The 16,338-nt window shown below is 39.8% G+C and overlaps 1 protein-coding gene across 2 annotated transcripts in view; it reads right to left on the bottom strand.

The window, feature by feature from the left end:
* Positions 1 to 16,338, bottom strand: part of USP6NL (USP6 N-terminal like) — a 126,111-nt gene that overhangs the window by 12,413 nt on the left and 97,360 nt on the right. For both annotated transcript variants that reach the window (XM_061179486.1, XM_061179496.1), the window contains exons 7-13: positions 11,602 to 11,711; positions 9,391 to 9,439; positions 7,654 to 7,774; positions 4,635 to 4,729; positions 3,912 to 3,977; positions 3,719 to 3,818; positions 1,048 to 1,200 (exon numbers count right to left, since the gene is read on the bottom strand). In XM_061179486.1, coding sequence (XP_061035469.1) covers positions 1,048 to 1,200; positions 3,719 to 3,818; positions 3,912 to 3,977; positions 4,635 to 4,729; positions 7,654 to 7,774; positions 9,391 to 9,439; positions 11,602 to 11,711 — 694 coding nt within the window. The remainder of the gene's footprint in view (positions 1 to 1,047; positions 1,201 to 3,718; positions 3,819 to 3,911; positions 3,978 to 4,634; positions 4,730 to 7,653; positions 7,775 to 9,390; positions 9,440 to 11,601; positions 11,712 to 16,338) is intronic.

Here is a 16,338-nt window from a genome sequence, read left to right as displayed (position 1 = left end):
ATAGCAAGAATACAGTTAGTAACTGCTCTTCCAAATGCATTCCCTGCTACAGGAAAGAATTAGTAGAAAAGGGACATCATTACACTGCACGAGAGAGGGGTGACCTTCTGGAGCAGAGGTGATGGTCTCACAGGGCCCGGGCCCCCACTCCATTATTGCTGTGACGGCTTGTTTTCTAGTGAATCCTGAAGACCCAGAACAAACCTCGGAGAACACGGATTAGACCCCTTGCAATTAAATAACTAAAAGCAGAGCATCTTGGTTTTTAGCAAAGGTGTGTTCTTAAAACTTCTTTCTACTGTGCTCTCTCCACATTTTCTTTTTTTCTCTTCCACTCACCCGGTACCACCCTCCATCCATCTTCCCCCATTTATCCTGTTTCTAGCTCTATTATGACCCTATTCACACTCTATTATTGTGTACATTCTGTCTCTCCTCTGTGCACCCTGAGAGCAAGAAGCACGTCTTTCTTTTCAGTTAAATCCCCAACAGAGCACCTAGCAGAAAACCTAACAGGTGGTACTGCAAGATGTTTTGAAATAAGTGAATAAAATATATTATTTATACTGCAACATACTGCCAAGAGCCCTGCATCAGCAGTCAGGAAACTCGGACTCCAGTGGCAGCAGTAATGCTGTGTCTGCAGGTTCTGCAGCTTCAGAGTTAGCATTTCAGTATCAGTTTCCTCTTCTGCAAAATGGGACTTTTACTTGCTCTGTTACTGCGTATGGTTCCACAAAATGAGATGATGAAAGTAAAAAGCGCTTATTGTTATGGTAGCTTAAAGCACCATGGTCACTTCTGTTGAAGTAACATTATTTGTATATCAAACTTCCTAAATTTAAGTAGGGACTCTATTAGGAGAGGCAGATTTAATTAATATGTTTATTTGATTTTTCTTAAAATCGAAGATTTTAAGAAATCTGGTTTACATGATGTCATCACAAGTATGCTGATGTTTTCAAACAGAAATGGCCCATGTTAACTGCACCGTGTCTTCCAATCTTAATTGTAAGTTACACATAAAGAGTCTGGCTATTTCCTTACCAGGTTCTGGAAGGTCTAACTTTGCCCGCTTTAGTTCCACCATAGAAATCTGGAGCTGCTCTATTACAAAGTCGTCTTCAAAGAAAAAATCCTTTGCCAAGGTCTCCTGAAGAAATTCCACAAGTTCTTCCATAGACAATTTCATAAGATGTTCTGAGAAAGGATGAAAAAGGTAAACAACAGCTACTTTAGGTTGAGAATATAATGTATTCTATTCTGATGTATGTTTTTAAAAGGGCACAGCACACAATTTATACATGGCCTTGTGAATTTCACCGAAACTGAGTAAGACGAACATCTTTTCTGATATTAAAGCAGTCACAGAGAAAAGCAGGTACCCCTGGGGGCTTGGGGAGAGGCGAATGCTGCTAAATACCTTCTCGTTGGTGTAAGAATAACCGGACCTGGGTATTAATATTCCCCCAGAGCCACCCAGGATGACACGTGCGTTTTCTGTTTCACTGATACGGAGCTCCAACTGCTATAGGCACATCCACTTCTAGCTCTGTATTTTAACTGTCTCAGAATTTCTCAAAAATCTGGATTATTAATTTTATTTGTATTTCTACTTATGAAAAAATTCAAATTACAGATACAAAGCAGAAAGTAAAAATCAGCTAAGATCTACTAGCCAATGACCTACAAGCAGATGTGTGTACATGTGTATCAATTTACAAAAATAAATGATACTCTCCATGTTATTCACCTCGTTTTTCCCCCACTCAATGGCGTACATCACTGACACCTCTCACTTCAACAAACATGATTTTATACCACCATCATTAACTATATAAGCGTCCATTGTATTGTACGCTCTATACTTAATTGGTCTTCTAATATTGGGCATTTAGGTTGCTTCTAATTTTTTTTTACTGTTTAAAATCACTGTGTGATTATTTTTTTTTTTTTTTTTTTTTTTTTAGTAACAATGTCTCTAAATATTGGTAAGGCCATCACGGAAAAAAACAAGAAAAAAATCTTACGAGCTTCAGCTAACTATTGGTCCAGACAGTTTTTGAAGGTTTATATGGTGAAGGAACTTCATGTTAAGTCCTTGAGCTGTGTCTTCCTAACGAGAAAAAATACACAGCAGCACACAACGGTTTTCCACAGCTTATTTAATCTAATGACATGGTAGGATATAAACTAACTGTTATGCTTAAAGTTTATTTACAAAAGGTAGAGAAACTTTTTACTTGTCAAAATTAAGCAAGAGTCTGAAGTAAAACATAATTTAAGAGGAGGAAGAGAGCTACAGGGAAATATAACATCATGTTTTTACTTTCTCACTGCTTAGGGAACATTAAACTAATAATGTTTAAACTAACTAATGTAAACTAAACTAATGATGTTTAGTATACTAAGAGTATACTTTTGCTCTACATTTTTGTCAGTTCATAATCCAGAAAGAGAGAAAAGAAGTAAAGGGGGTGAGAGGAGAGACTGATTGATTGATTTCCTGTGGTTATAATGACAGACCCTGAGTCTTGGGAGATAATTCATTGCCAAATTGTTTCATCTGGGTGCTGTGGTTTGCGTGTTGGGGAGGGAGGGAAATGGACCACACTTCTGAATCCTCTTCTTTCAGTGTAAACTATACAGTCGTGATTTTAAAGTTTCATTCCAACCTAGAATTTGGATAATCTGGTGCTCCTGAAGGCCACGCTTTTCAAGTAAGCAATCAAGCAATCTCATATCAAAGTACCTAACACATTCTTAGAACAAAGCCAAGCACAGCAGGGAGAAAAACTATAAAACATGACCCCAAGCACTCAATTAGCTTATAAGTTATGGGGGCAACTGAAGAGATGATCATTCAAGAACAAGATAAGATGCAGAGTACAACGAACGTGAACCTAGGCTGTGCCCTAGGCTGGAAGTGTTGTGTGAGGTTCCAAACATTCCAGTGACTCTTCTCTGCATTGTTACAAGAAGAGTCACCAAAGTTTTAAGGTTGGGTTGAGACTTTAAGACGAATAAGGTTCTTCATATTCATAAAGAGAAACTCTCATTCCTTGACTTAAGGAATTCCTTGACTTAAGTCACAGCATATCAAATTTACAGAGCCCTTGAAATACTGCAACTGAAGGCTTTTAAAAGCCTTGTGTTACATTTGGGCAACTGTGGACATGGACTGTACTTGCTTCAGAGGCCGCAAAGCAGCCAAACAGGGAGGTGAGCTGGAGGTTCCCCATCTCTGGTCTACGGCGTGGGGCTGGATGCTTTTCTCCTGGGTGAAGGACACAGTAAAGGAAAATGTCCTCAACTAGCCCTTTTAACTAAGGGGCCTGGCTTCTTTGGTCTCTCCCTTTTCCTACTACAAACCTGAGATTCAGACCAATGAAAAGAAATAAGGGATCCCCCGTGGAAACAAATAACTAACAGGAATATTATTATTAGTGAAACATATACACTGCATTCTACTGAAGTGTGAAGATGAAAATGACACAGAGAAAAGAATCAAAGACCTTTTCCAATGTAGTAAGCTTCTGGTCATGAGGAAGAACCAACGAAAGTAAAGTGCCAACTGAAGATAATTTCACTGATTTCCAAGAATTTTTAAAACTCATTACTAAAAGAAAATGAATTTGAATTTGGGTGGGTAATGAGAAATCAAAGTTAAAACAAGGCTAGATTTTTGTGAAATCTTTATAATTAAACGTTTTCTTACTTCTGTGTAATTTTAAGATTGTGTAAGACATAGCAGTAAGAATTCGTTCTCCTTCAAAGATATAGATGTCCCATATTCTGAGGTTTAGTGTAAAGGGAGTCTACAATTAAAACAAAACAGAAAATAAGATTAACAGTTTGCCCTTGGCTGGTATTTGTAATTTTATGATTGGGCTTTGTAAATAAATACTCACCCGATCAAGGAAACATTGAAAAAACCATTTCATTGTGTAAAAACTTGTGTAGATTTCTTGAGAATCCTGGAAAAAACAAAGACTTCACAACTTCTGGATTGCAGCACACAAAATATGACAATATAATACTAAAAGTTAGGCAGGTTTTTGGAGGTAGCTGTCACAGCTAAACAAAACCATTCATTACAAATCTCTTTCGTGCTGGAGTAGTTCCACTTCTTCTCTTCTGACTCCCTCTTCTCCCTCAATTTTACTTTTGAAAATCACCCTGAGAATAAACCCTTCATAAGATAGGATTGTAATACAACACTTTGCTTCTCTTCAATATATTCTAAAGGGACGTATCCTTGCTTTACTAAATTACTGTGTTTTACAGGACAGCATGTATATGGTTCACTGCGGATGAGTTTGTATGACTCTTAAAATATTTTAGTGCGATTAAAAAACCTCCCAAATCACTGAGAAATCACACATCCTTAAAAACTATATTGTTTGTATATATCAGCTTCAAAGTTTGATCCTATGAGTTAGGGCTGTGATAGTTCATCCGTACTAAATTTCACAAATCTAACGTCCTTTGAACAACTGGGAATTACAACTGCTCAGTAAATGACATGGACAAGACTATAAATCAATAGGGTAATTGGGACCAACGGCTGCACTCAAGTCTTCTAGCTTTATTCTTGGTGTAGGTGGGTGTAAGTCAATGTCACATCTACCTACCAAGTGCTGCTTAAGCTTGGACAAAAATTTATTCAGTATTTTTTCATGATGTTCTTGAAACCTCAAGAGTTTGGGAAAACCATGGACAAAAAATCCTAGAATATAAACATAAAAACAATACTTCATAAACAATACCAACAGAAATCTCTATTTTAAAGTGCAACATATTTCTTTCATCTTTTAACTGTCAACAACAAGAACAACGAATCCAGTAGTCACCCAAATATTTTTCCTCCCCTCCAAGGAAACAACTGTGTATATAAGCTTTGGTTAATGAAACTAACAGTCTAGTATGTGTTTGCTAAGGATCTTCTATATCCTTGTAAAAGTATAAAAGAGGACAGAATATTTCTGAATTAAAAGGGAAACGAAGAAAAAATGGAAACTGAAGCCATTTATCAAGATTATCTGTTCTCTTGAAGTACTGGGTCATGTCTTATACGTACACATTTTTATAAGTTATTCTAATCTTGATTACTTATTTTGTTTTACCATTAATACATTACATAACATTTTATTACCCTTTTCAGGCTTACTCCAGTACCATGCCAAGGTTATTATCACTTTTTAATCCTTTCTATAAGTGATACTTACACATCAGCTAAAACATACGGGCACTGTATGATCGACGTTAATATATTCTATCCCAACTGATTATACAATATAATCTATAAGATTTCTAAGAAGTAACTGTAAATGGGAAGTTAGTATTAATTTTGTGTATTTAAGTCATGGAACTTTACATCTATTTTCATTCAAAAATTTCCTTTCAGATATTCTATATAATCTGTTAAAAAGGACGCATACACAATGAATTTATGATTTATCCACATTAGCGTTTTCCAACCTCGGTTCTATTTAACTTCGAAAGACGTTAATAAATGTTCTATGTTTTTAAAAGAATCCAGGAGAAATACTGTGTGTTATATATACCCTTCTTGCCTATGTTCACAAGGCATATGAACTTCTGAATGTTTCTAAGTTGCTTTATAGACTAAAGAAACCTGGTTTTCTTCGTTTAGCTCATCTCCCAGCCTTATTGGCTCTTGGAGTCCATTTTTCCGCACAGCACGCCTGTTTCCAAAAAGTGAAACTACGTCCCTCCAAGAACCCAAGGAACACACTGCTGGGAAACACAGCTTTATAATCTTCAGGGAAGGGCTACTTCTTAGCTAATTCTCCGCTTTCTAAGGCACTGTAGAACTTCCCAGACAGCAACTTCCTCCCTTAGTAACACTGTCCAGTGAAGTGAGCCCATAAAAAATCCATGTCTCTCTTTCTGTGCCACTTTCATGGTCAATTTGATAGGAATGGGAGTTGGAAGAATTTCAAGAAAAAGTCTGATTTTGAAAAAGGCAATCCCTTCAGTAATACACACGTGCTCAAGGGTGCTAAGATACCCAACTCTGCTTCACTTTTCAGTGGTGTCCCAGACTTGATATTTTAAATCTCATTTTCTTCAGCCCTCACTTTATTCTACACATTTGTAAGTGATACCACTTTCATATAGGAAATGCAAAGAACTGAGGTAACCTTCAGTTATATAATTTCACAGGCAGACCTTGAAACAAATACCTCTAAGTACAAACTTACCCATAATAATGACCTAAACTGCTTTGGTAATGTAAATGTTAGGATAGTAAAATTAATACTGCTTTATAGATTAGACTGGTGACAATAATTACTGAAAGCAAGCTATCAGGTTTGTTTAAAAGAACGAATTTTCTAAAATTGGGTGGTATTCCACATAATTACATACTACTTAAACCGTAACATTCCATTGTACTTCAAGATATATCACCAACACCATCTCAGGGTAAAGCAAAATGAAGACTGATAAGGAAGAGTTATTCTTCTTCAAGATGCCTTTTGAAATGATACTGTCTATTGGATGGCAGCTCAATATAATGTGTCTTACTACTGGAGTCTCTTTGTGGGATGCAAAGTAACCAGAAACAGTTATCATGCAGATAGTATTTATTTTTTAAAAGATTCACAGGGAACACTGAGGGAGAAAGACAGACAGACAGACAGACACACACACACACACACAATGCCCCCACAATAACCACATGGTAAGAATGTGAGATTTAATAAACTATGGACTATGGAAGGTCATACTTTTGAAAATTTAAAATATTACTTTAATATGTGGCAGGTTCCCTACCAAATAAAGCTTTAACATTCACAAACAGAACTAAGATGGTCCATTCTCAGAGTGATTAGTGTTAAAATTGTTTTTAATTTGGTATTACCACACGCAGTAGCACTGGGAAAATAATTTTGCATTATATGGACAAATGCCACTTTTATTTCCAAGAGAAGCTGCAATCCAAACTCTCGCAAGTAAAGTTTACTGCATATGCTTGGCAAATATAACGAAAACGTTATTAAAAACCTCCTTCTAACTTGAAAACCAAAAAATTATGCAAGTTTTGAAATATTAAATAATAAAGTGCCCAGAATATGTTATCAGCCTTTTTACTGTAAAACGGAGTCAATTTTAAGGCTGAAAGAACTGAAACACACACATGAAATACAAAACTACTTAATTACTGTGTACCTTTCCTTTAAACACCTAAGTGTCATTTCTCAATTAATATTCTTTGACAAAGAAGTATACATCACAATATCCAGTCAATAGTAGACATTTCACTGAATGCATGACTGTCTAAAAGTTTTGATCAAAAGCTCTCAATAATTCAGTTTTTCCTAAATTCTTCTAAACCTAAATTAGTTTCTCCTGACTGGAGCAAGTAAGGAAAGAGTTTTAAAATGTCAACAGTATACTTTGTAGTAAACACGAAGGAATATAAATGTGAACAGAAAAGTTTAGAAAAGTTCAATAGAGAAGAATTAAATAAGAAACTAGTAACAAACACTAATAAATTAAAGAAGCCCCTAAACATTTTTTTGTACTTAACCCTACCAAGCATCTTCCAAAGTCTGACTTTGTTTGAATTTGCCTTTTTCTCTCTCCCTTGTTTGTTGCTGATGATCAACTATGGGGTTTTCTTACCATGCATGGCATGTTTGGGGCCCGAGAACAGTTTGACCAGGGCCCAGAAGGCATCTTCTTCATTCATATACATGAGGAGTAAAGCTGTGATCTGGCTCATCCCCTGACAGTACCCAACTTCCTAAAGAGAAAATGAGAACAGAGAAACTGGGGGTTTTCAGATCGAATTACATGTACATGCACATATAAAAAACTGATGTAGAAAATAATCAGAAAATGCCTAAACACATGATTTAATGGCAATTCTATAGAGAAATATTACAATCTCAACAGCACTGAGCCACATACTATCAAAGAATGCACCTGGTATTGGAGAATAAATGAAGAAGTACGGGCAAGTTTAACCTACACGGGATTTTACTGAGCCCTGTTCAGTACCATTACACCTTCTGTAAAGGCTGTTTATTTTTCTGTTTTATGTGTGATTCTCAGCTCAATATTCCTCTTCTTTGCTCAGATGCTGGCAAATTTCTCTCCTCATATAGTTCCCAAATTTGCTGTCTTTTCTCCTCTAGACTTCCGGACCCTTATACAGACACACTGTGGGGTACCTATCCAGCCTATGCTCCTTCCCTGAGAACTGCCCACTCTCCCCATAATCCCTGCTTATAACGTGGTCTTAGAGATTCATGTCTGTGCCATGTGAACCAAAGCTGTTGGAGCAGAGGACATCTGGCCCCAGGGAACCATTAATTGGCTGCAAGACTAATTTACTAATTTCTCTAAGAAAACTGAATAAAGCCACAGAGACTGCAATCAGATGGTGGTATGTACTTGAACAGAATGGTCATGCTGAGTCCATGGGTGCAATATTAGCCTTGGAAAAACAGATAAGCAGACAAAGAAAGCAATCTGGAGAGAGAAACAGTGGAACGAACAGTTCCCAGAGACAATCAGAGTTACCACATGGCCACAGAGTGGAAGAGAGAGAAAGGGAAGCTCTTCTCACTGGAGGCTTCTCACTCTCCAGCTCCAACCCCCCCTGAGCTTCATTTCTATGAGAAGTCCCTTTAATCAATCCCTTTTTAACTTGCCCTTGTTTGAGTGAATTTCTGTCCCTTGTAACTTAAAGGTTTTGACTATAATGGAAATGATACACCCCAAGGTTCAAGGTGCCCTTCCTGGAATCTAGTCAACAAGCATTTATTTGGCATCCACACTGGTTTCAACACGAGTTGATCTTTCCCCCCAAGTCTCTCTCCCCGCAGAGTAATCAATGCCTTAAGAATAACATGTTCTAATACCAAAAAGCTTAGTTTTGGCCTACTCCAGGAGACAGCAAGTGGGTACATATGGTCTCCTACCTGGACCTCACTGAATAAATGAAATGTGACCCTGAAAGGCAGCCTCCCGGGCAGTGGAGTCACCAGGAGTCGGGCAGAAATTAACCTGGCTACTACTTCCTGCCCTTCTGGCGCTGCTCATTCCGGTCCTACTTGCTTAAAATAAAAACAAGACAAACAACAGCGCAAAACATAACAGAACAGTCTGGAGAAAAAGGGGGAAAGTGAGCTTCGCTGTCATACTGTGGTTTCTCCACTTCCCAACCAGCTCTGCTCTAAGACGCCAGGGCGGCCACGGGAGCCTCCGGAAGATCCACAGAGGCCTGGAGACCATCTAGCCCTGAGATGAAGCAATGCAGGCCAAAAGGGCCTTGTCAGGAGGGAGGCCCAAAGATCTCCTCCAGGTGCTCAGAGCACAACTCAAAAAGCTGTGGGCAGGCGTGCTCCAGCTTACCGTATTGTAGATGGAATATGCAGCAAGAACGTGGAACAGGGATTGCTGCCTAGAAAAAGAGATTTACATTGAACACAATTTAGTTTTTTTCACATATTTTTAAAATTACAAACTTAAAAAAATAAACAACAGTTTGACTGAAGATAAACACATAATCCAGATAAAACTACTACTATAATAAGGAAATGATCCCCGAGCTCAAATTTAAACAACACAGTCTAAACTTGAGGCTAAATTTGACAGAAAGGATTTATAGCAAAAAGCACGAAGGGCTTCACAATTTCAATTTGCTCCCCTCTTTCACTGAACTACTCTCACTATAGAATCATCCCCATAGAAGGAGCCGGCTGGACGGAGCTGCGGACCGGCCTTCTGAAGACTCAACTCACACTGCCAGCTCCAAGAAGTACCTTGCTGGGGGGGCATGTCCCCCAGGAGGCGGTATACACCCAAAATCAGCCTCCAGCACCAGCGCTGCCTCTCCCAGGATCCAGGGGTGGGAACGGGAGTGGCTCCACACACCGTTACCTCTTGGGTCCACTAACAACATGCTTGGTTGGCTCTGCTGCTCTAGAGGTCCTGGCTCCAAAGAGAGCAATGTCCCCACCAGGAGACACAATGATTCCATTGAACTGGAAGCCAAGACGACCACCCGGCCACTCTGGGCTCCTCATGCCTCCGAATCAACAGGCAAAGAAGGAGGTGACGGTACCAGCTGGAGGGACTGATCCCAACCACTAAGGGGAAGGGGGGTGCTAGGACAGAGTGGACGTAAGCAGGAGCACATCTAGAACACAGAGGACACTTAAGGTGCCTCTGAGTATAACCAAACCCTGTGATTAAAGTCAACAGAAAACCTCCACAAGCAAATTCAGGCAGGACTGCTAATGGTCCAGACTCTTCAGGAATAAAGGTTTAGGTCCCCCCACCAGGCAAAGAACCACGGCCAGCCGAGGCACTTGCTGAGGGCAAAGGGAATAGGGGGTGGGTAGTGGGAAGGTAAGTAACCAACCAGCAGTGACCACATGCCCAGTCGCAGAACTGCTGACTACATCTGTTTTGAGCATTTCCTTATTTTGATATCAATATGTTAGTGTATATATTTTAATGTGTTTTCTTCCTTCTCTTTTCCTTATCAGCTAACATAAGATGTTTAATAATAGTTGACTTTATATCACAGAATTTAGGTTACACATATCAAAGCAAAAAGAGTAAACACTGCCCAAGGGCGCTGCATCTTTTCGTGGGGAGGGGGTTAGCATATTTTCAGTCGTAAGTAGAATAGCTGTACCATGTTAGGCAAAGCATGCCTTTATCGTCTTTATGCGGAAATTAAGTTGACAAGGGTGGACGTGATGGTTAGCTTTACGTGTCCACTTGGCCGGGCTACAACCCCCAGTTATTCAAACCCTAATGTAGGTGCTGCTGTAGAAAAGGTGTTTTGTAAATGTCATTAAAGTACACAGTCAACTGACTTGAAGTAGGGGAGAGTACCCTAGATAATCTGGGAAGCCCTGGGTCAAGCAGTCAAAAGGCCGGAAGAGCTGATCCGAGGCTTCCCTGAAGGAGGGATTCCTCCTGTGAACCGCAGCTTTGGCTCGCACCCACCCGAGAGCTCCAGCTGCCCTTCCTGACGGCCTGCCCTACAGATCTTGAACTTGCCTAGTCAGTCCCTGCAACTGTGTAAGCCAAATCCCCACGATGAATCCCTTAGTTTACATCTCTTACTGGTTTCTTTTTCTCTGGTTGAACCTTAACTGATACGGAGGTCAGCAAAACTGTACCTTTCATTCCTAAACTGTCATAGTCATTTCATTTGTGTATTTCCCATTTTTTTAGTTTCACCTTTGCATGGAGTCAAGGGTCTAAGAATATATTTATTGCTGACACGGCTCTCAAAAAGTAACACAATCTCTCATTTCTTTTCTAACACTTTTAATAAAAGTATCTACCATATATTTAAGAATTCCCAGATCATAAAATGATTTTATAGCAATTTTATAGCACCTACTATGTCAAAGGTTAAAAATTCAAGTTAAATTAGCTCCGGAATTGTACACAATATGGAACAAATGATCCACCAAAACTTAAACCCTTAGAATTGGAATCAAAATTATCATCTATACAAGACATTCCAAACACTGACATTTCAAATTGATAAAGACTATTTGTAAATGCTATTCATAGTTCATAATACTAAACTTTACTTACTTCACACCATATCTGTCCCTAAACATGATATGGTCCCTAAATGTGCGGTTGACATCAAGGTCTATTTGTCTGATATCAGGTGAACAACCCCGTGCTCTGTGTTTTAATTTCTGAAGAGGAAAAAGAGGGGAAGAAAGCACATTTTTATGGAAATCGGTTGTCAAAAAGCCTATGACGAATAGTAAAATAATTCTCTTTAAAAAACTTTTTTTGACTTAGGAAAGCCATTTCCATGGTTCAAAAATGAAAAAAATATAAAAAGGTACACAGTGAAAGGTTCCTCTCCATCCACACCCCCTCCTCTCCCTCCTCCCACCCCCTCCTCTCCCTCCCATCCTGCCAGTACAGTTAGATTTTCATTTTGGATGGAGAGCGTTTCGGAGTTTGTGTTCCTAAGACTCTTCACAGCTGAGCCATGCGGTTCACTATGCCTCCTTTCTTCTTTCTAGCACAATGTTCTTGTTTTCCTTGGGGCTTATCATTGCCTTGTTTCTTGATTTGCTTCATTTTCTACATATCTGTCGCTAATTCAATCCAAACTCACTTTAAGTTGCATCAGCCTCTCCTGGTGCTATTCTAACAGAACAGGCACCCTCCCTGCAGACCTGGCTTCCAGAGTTTTTGGACCCGCTGCTCAGCGGGGGTCTCGGGGGGTCTCCCTTCACCATCTGCTAGGCCTTCCTTTGCTTGGGTTCCCTGTCTCCTGCATCTCACATCTTTCTTGGTTTATTCCCTTGTTCTGGAGGAGCTTGTCCTCCAGTAGCTCCTGTGAAAGGGCGTGTGGGAGATAAATTTTGTGACACTTTGAATGTCTGATAAATCTATCTTCTTTCTTAGCTATTTGGCTATTTTAGAATTCTAAGTCAGAAAATATTTTTGCTCAAAAGGCACCGCCTTCACTGTCTTCTAGCTTCCAGTGTGGCCATTCTAATTCTTTCTCCTTTATATGAAATCTATTTTTCCTCTCTAGAAGCTTATAGGAGCTTCTATCTTCAAGTTTTGAAACTTGCAATTTCTGTGCTTGGCTTGGATCTATTTTTAGCCACAGGTTTGGGCATCTGATGGATCTTTTCAATCTTAAAAACTCATTGATTTGAGTTTTGACTTCACAATCTATTTTCTGGGAAATTTCTTCACTTGTTATTTTCAAACCCTCCTCTAGAATTTTTCATTTCTATTATCATTTTTTATATTCATAAGCTCTGTTGTTCTCTAATGTTCCTTTTATAGCATCCTATACTTGTTTTATGGACACAATATCTCTTTTTATCCCTCTGAAGACATCAGCAATAGCTCTTCCGTTTTCTTCTTGCTGTATAGTCTGTTTCTCACAAATTGCTTTTTCTACTTGTTCTTATTTTCCATGTTAGCTCCTAGCTCCTCTCCTCACTCATATTTGAAAGAAGGCATGAGAAAGCTGATGGAAAGCTCTATGTGCAGACGTGGGGCTTCAAGCTCTGTCTTCACTGTAGAGTGATCTGGCTGGTTTCACTGGGCTTCCCTTGAAGTCAGGAGTTTGGGGGTATTTTCTTGGGCTGGTCAGATTCCTAGAGAAGACTCTTCTGAGTCCCCGTCAGGAGGACAAGCGCCCGGCTGCCGGTGTTTTGTTCTGGGAGCCCAGCGGAGGGAAAGGCGGGGCTGCTCCAAATTCAGGACATTCACTCCGTCTGTGCGTTCCTCCGCGGGTCTGTGTCCTCTCCAGCCCACGGGCCTTCTGTTTCATCCTCTCCAAACAGTACCCCACACCCTGCCCCCATCTCGTGCAGGGGTGGGGAGCAGGTGGGGGAACTCAGGGACTTCAACTGCTTCTGCAACAGGCTTTCAACCACTTCTACTGTTTTTAGTTTCACTTCCACTTCCAGAGGTACCTGGAGCTGGCAATTACGAAGCCTACTGGGGATTTTGAGATATAAATCAGGTGCTCCTCCGGTTTTCTCAGGGTTGCTAAAATTACTAAATGTTTGTCTGAATTGTGGTCTCCAAAAATTGGCAGGGGTTATCGCTTCTCCCATTTTCTAATTCCTTGCAGTTTTTGTCTTTTTAGAAAACCCTCTCTACTGTCAATTAAGCAGCATTTCAGGGGGAAAAGAACAAAATGAGTAGTTTAACCAGGTGGGAGATTAAAATTTATATTAATTTATACTTAACCAGATTTAATTGTAATTAAACATCTATATACATGTGTTATATTGACTTATTTACCATGTACTGGAAATATATATTTCTGTTAAAACCAATTCTAGTAAATATATATAAATATAACTGTTTATTCCTGACATAAGCTAAAAGTGGAGAAAACAAGGCTACCTGGAATATGTGTATGTATGTTAAACGTTTTGTGAGTATGTGGGTTTTGTGTTTTGAGGTAGGAGCTCAGAGAAGAGCAGCTTCTGCAGCTTTTAAAAACATGACCACTTCCACAGTGTTTTAAAACACTTCAGAGTTCTGAAGAGCAACAAGATATTTAAACTATTGTACTAGAACCATACAACCACTAAAATAGTATTGTACGCTATTTCTGATAAAAGTTGGTCCAAGAGACATTACAAAAATTTAGCTTTAAAAATAATAATCTTTACATATTTGTTCTTTAAATATCTTTTAAAAAAAAATAAGGTAGTCGGCAAGCAGAGAGGTTTCAATTATGGCTCTGCAGGCCTTCTGGTAAAAGATGAGATATCAAAACACAGAAAGGAAATGTTTGACAAGACATGATAAAATATGTTTTAAAATAAAATTTAGTTGAAAGGGAGAAAACCACCCAAACACATCTATAATGTCAATTACTCTAGAAAACTTTTCCTGAAGATGGCGGTATGGGAAGACAGGGAGTTAGCATCTCCCCACACTAAGGTACCTGCCAGCCGCTGGTGGGGGACTCTGACACCCAAGGAGACGGGAGGAACCCCAAAGTGAACCAGTAGGACGTAGGGGGACCAAGGGGGGAGGAGAAGTGGAGGCCAGACAGGATCGGCACCCCCGAGGCCGGGGAGATCAGGAGAGGCAGGCGGGAGGGACTCTCCAGGAAGAGCGGGAGGGGAGAGGAGCGGAGGGCGATCACCTGGCCCACATGGGCCGGGGAACCTGCTGAGCTCCCAAGCCGGTATACCCCCCTCCAAAGCCCCCTCCAGGCCGCGTGGGTCCTGGGGGCATAGGAGGGAGGCCGGGAAGACCAGGAGAGGCAGGTGGGAGGGGCCCTCTGGGAGGAGAGGGAGAGGAGCGGAGGGTGATTGCCCCGCCCACTCAGGCACGGGGAGCCTGCTGGGCTCCCAGGTGAGGTCCCCTGCCGGCTGAGACCAGGGGTGGGGGGCACGCCTGGGCCCCTTCTGTTCCTTGAGCCTAAGCCTCACCCCTCACAGCCTTTTCCAGCCCTGTGGGTCCTGAGCATTGGCCCCGCCCACTGCCCAAACCTCGCCCTTGCTTAGGCCACGCCCTTCACTGCCAAGGCCTTCCCAACCCCCTCTTTTATTTTTTTTTTCTTTTCCCTCCTCCTCTTTTTTTTTTTTTTTTTTTTTTTAAACTATTGTGGTACTGATGTACCTTCCGGTTTTTGATTTGTCTATACTTTTATTTTTATATTCTTTTTAACATATCTGTTAGTTTCCTAGACTAATTTTATTTTTTGACTTTGTTATTGTTCATCTTTTTTTTTTTTGCAAGGATTCTTCAATATATACAAATCAATCAGGGTGATACACCATATTAACAAATTAAGGAATAAAAACCATATGATCATCTCAATAGATGCAGAAAAAGCTTTTGACAAAATTCAACACCCATTTACGATAAAAACTCTCCAGAAAATGGGCACAGAGGGAACCTACCTCAACATAATAACGGCCATATATGACAAACCCACAGCAAGCACCATACTCAATGGTGAAAAATTGAAAGCATTTCCACTAAGATCAGGAACAAGACAAGGATGTCCACTCTCACCACTCTCATTCAACATAGTTGTGGAAGTCCTAGACTCAGCAATCAGAGAAGAAAAAGAAATAAAAGGCATACAAATTGGAAAAGAAGAAGTAAAACTGTTACCGTTTGCTGATGACATACTACTATACATAGAAAATCCTAAAGATGCCACCAGAAAACTACTAGAACTAATCAATGAATTTGGTAAGGCTGCAGGATACAAAATTAATGCACAGAAATCTCTGGCATTCCTATACACCAACAACGAAAAATCAGAAAGAGAAATTAAGGAAGCACTCCCATTCACCACTGCAACAAAAAGAATAAAACACCTAGGAATAAACCTGCCTAAGGAGGCAAAAGACTTGCACTCAGAAAACTATAAAACACTGATGAGAGAAATCAAAGATGACATAAACAGATGGAGAAATATACCATGGTCTTGGATTGGAAGAATCAATATTGTGAAAATGACTATACTACCCAAAGCAATCTACAGATTCAATGCAATCTCTGTCAAACTATCAATGGCATTCTTCACAGAATTAGAACAAAAAAGTTTACAATTTGTATGGAAACACAAAAGACCCCAAACAGACAAAGCAATCTTGAGAAAGAAAAACGGAGTTGGAGGAATCAGGCTCCCCGACTTCAAGCTATACCACAAAGCTACCATAATCAAAACAGTATGGTACTGGCACAAAAACAGAAATATAGATCAATGGTACAGGACAGAATGCCCAGAGATAAACCTATGCACATATGGGCACCTAATTTATGACAAAGGAGTCAAGAACATACAGTGGAGAAAAGACAGCC

This window comes from Eubalaena glacialis, chromosome 2, assembly GCF_028564815.1.
Source record: "Eubalaena glacialis isolate mEubGla1 chromosome 2, mEubGla1.1.hap2.+ XY, whole genome shotgun sequence".
Taxonomy (NCBI): Eukaryota; Metazoa; Chordata; class Mammalia; order Artiodactyla; family Balaenidae; genus Eubalaena; species Eubalaena glacialis.
This window is presented reverse-complemented; position numbering and strand designations above follow the sequence as displayed.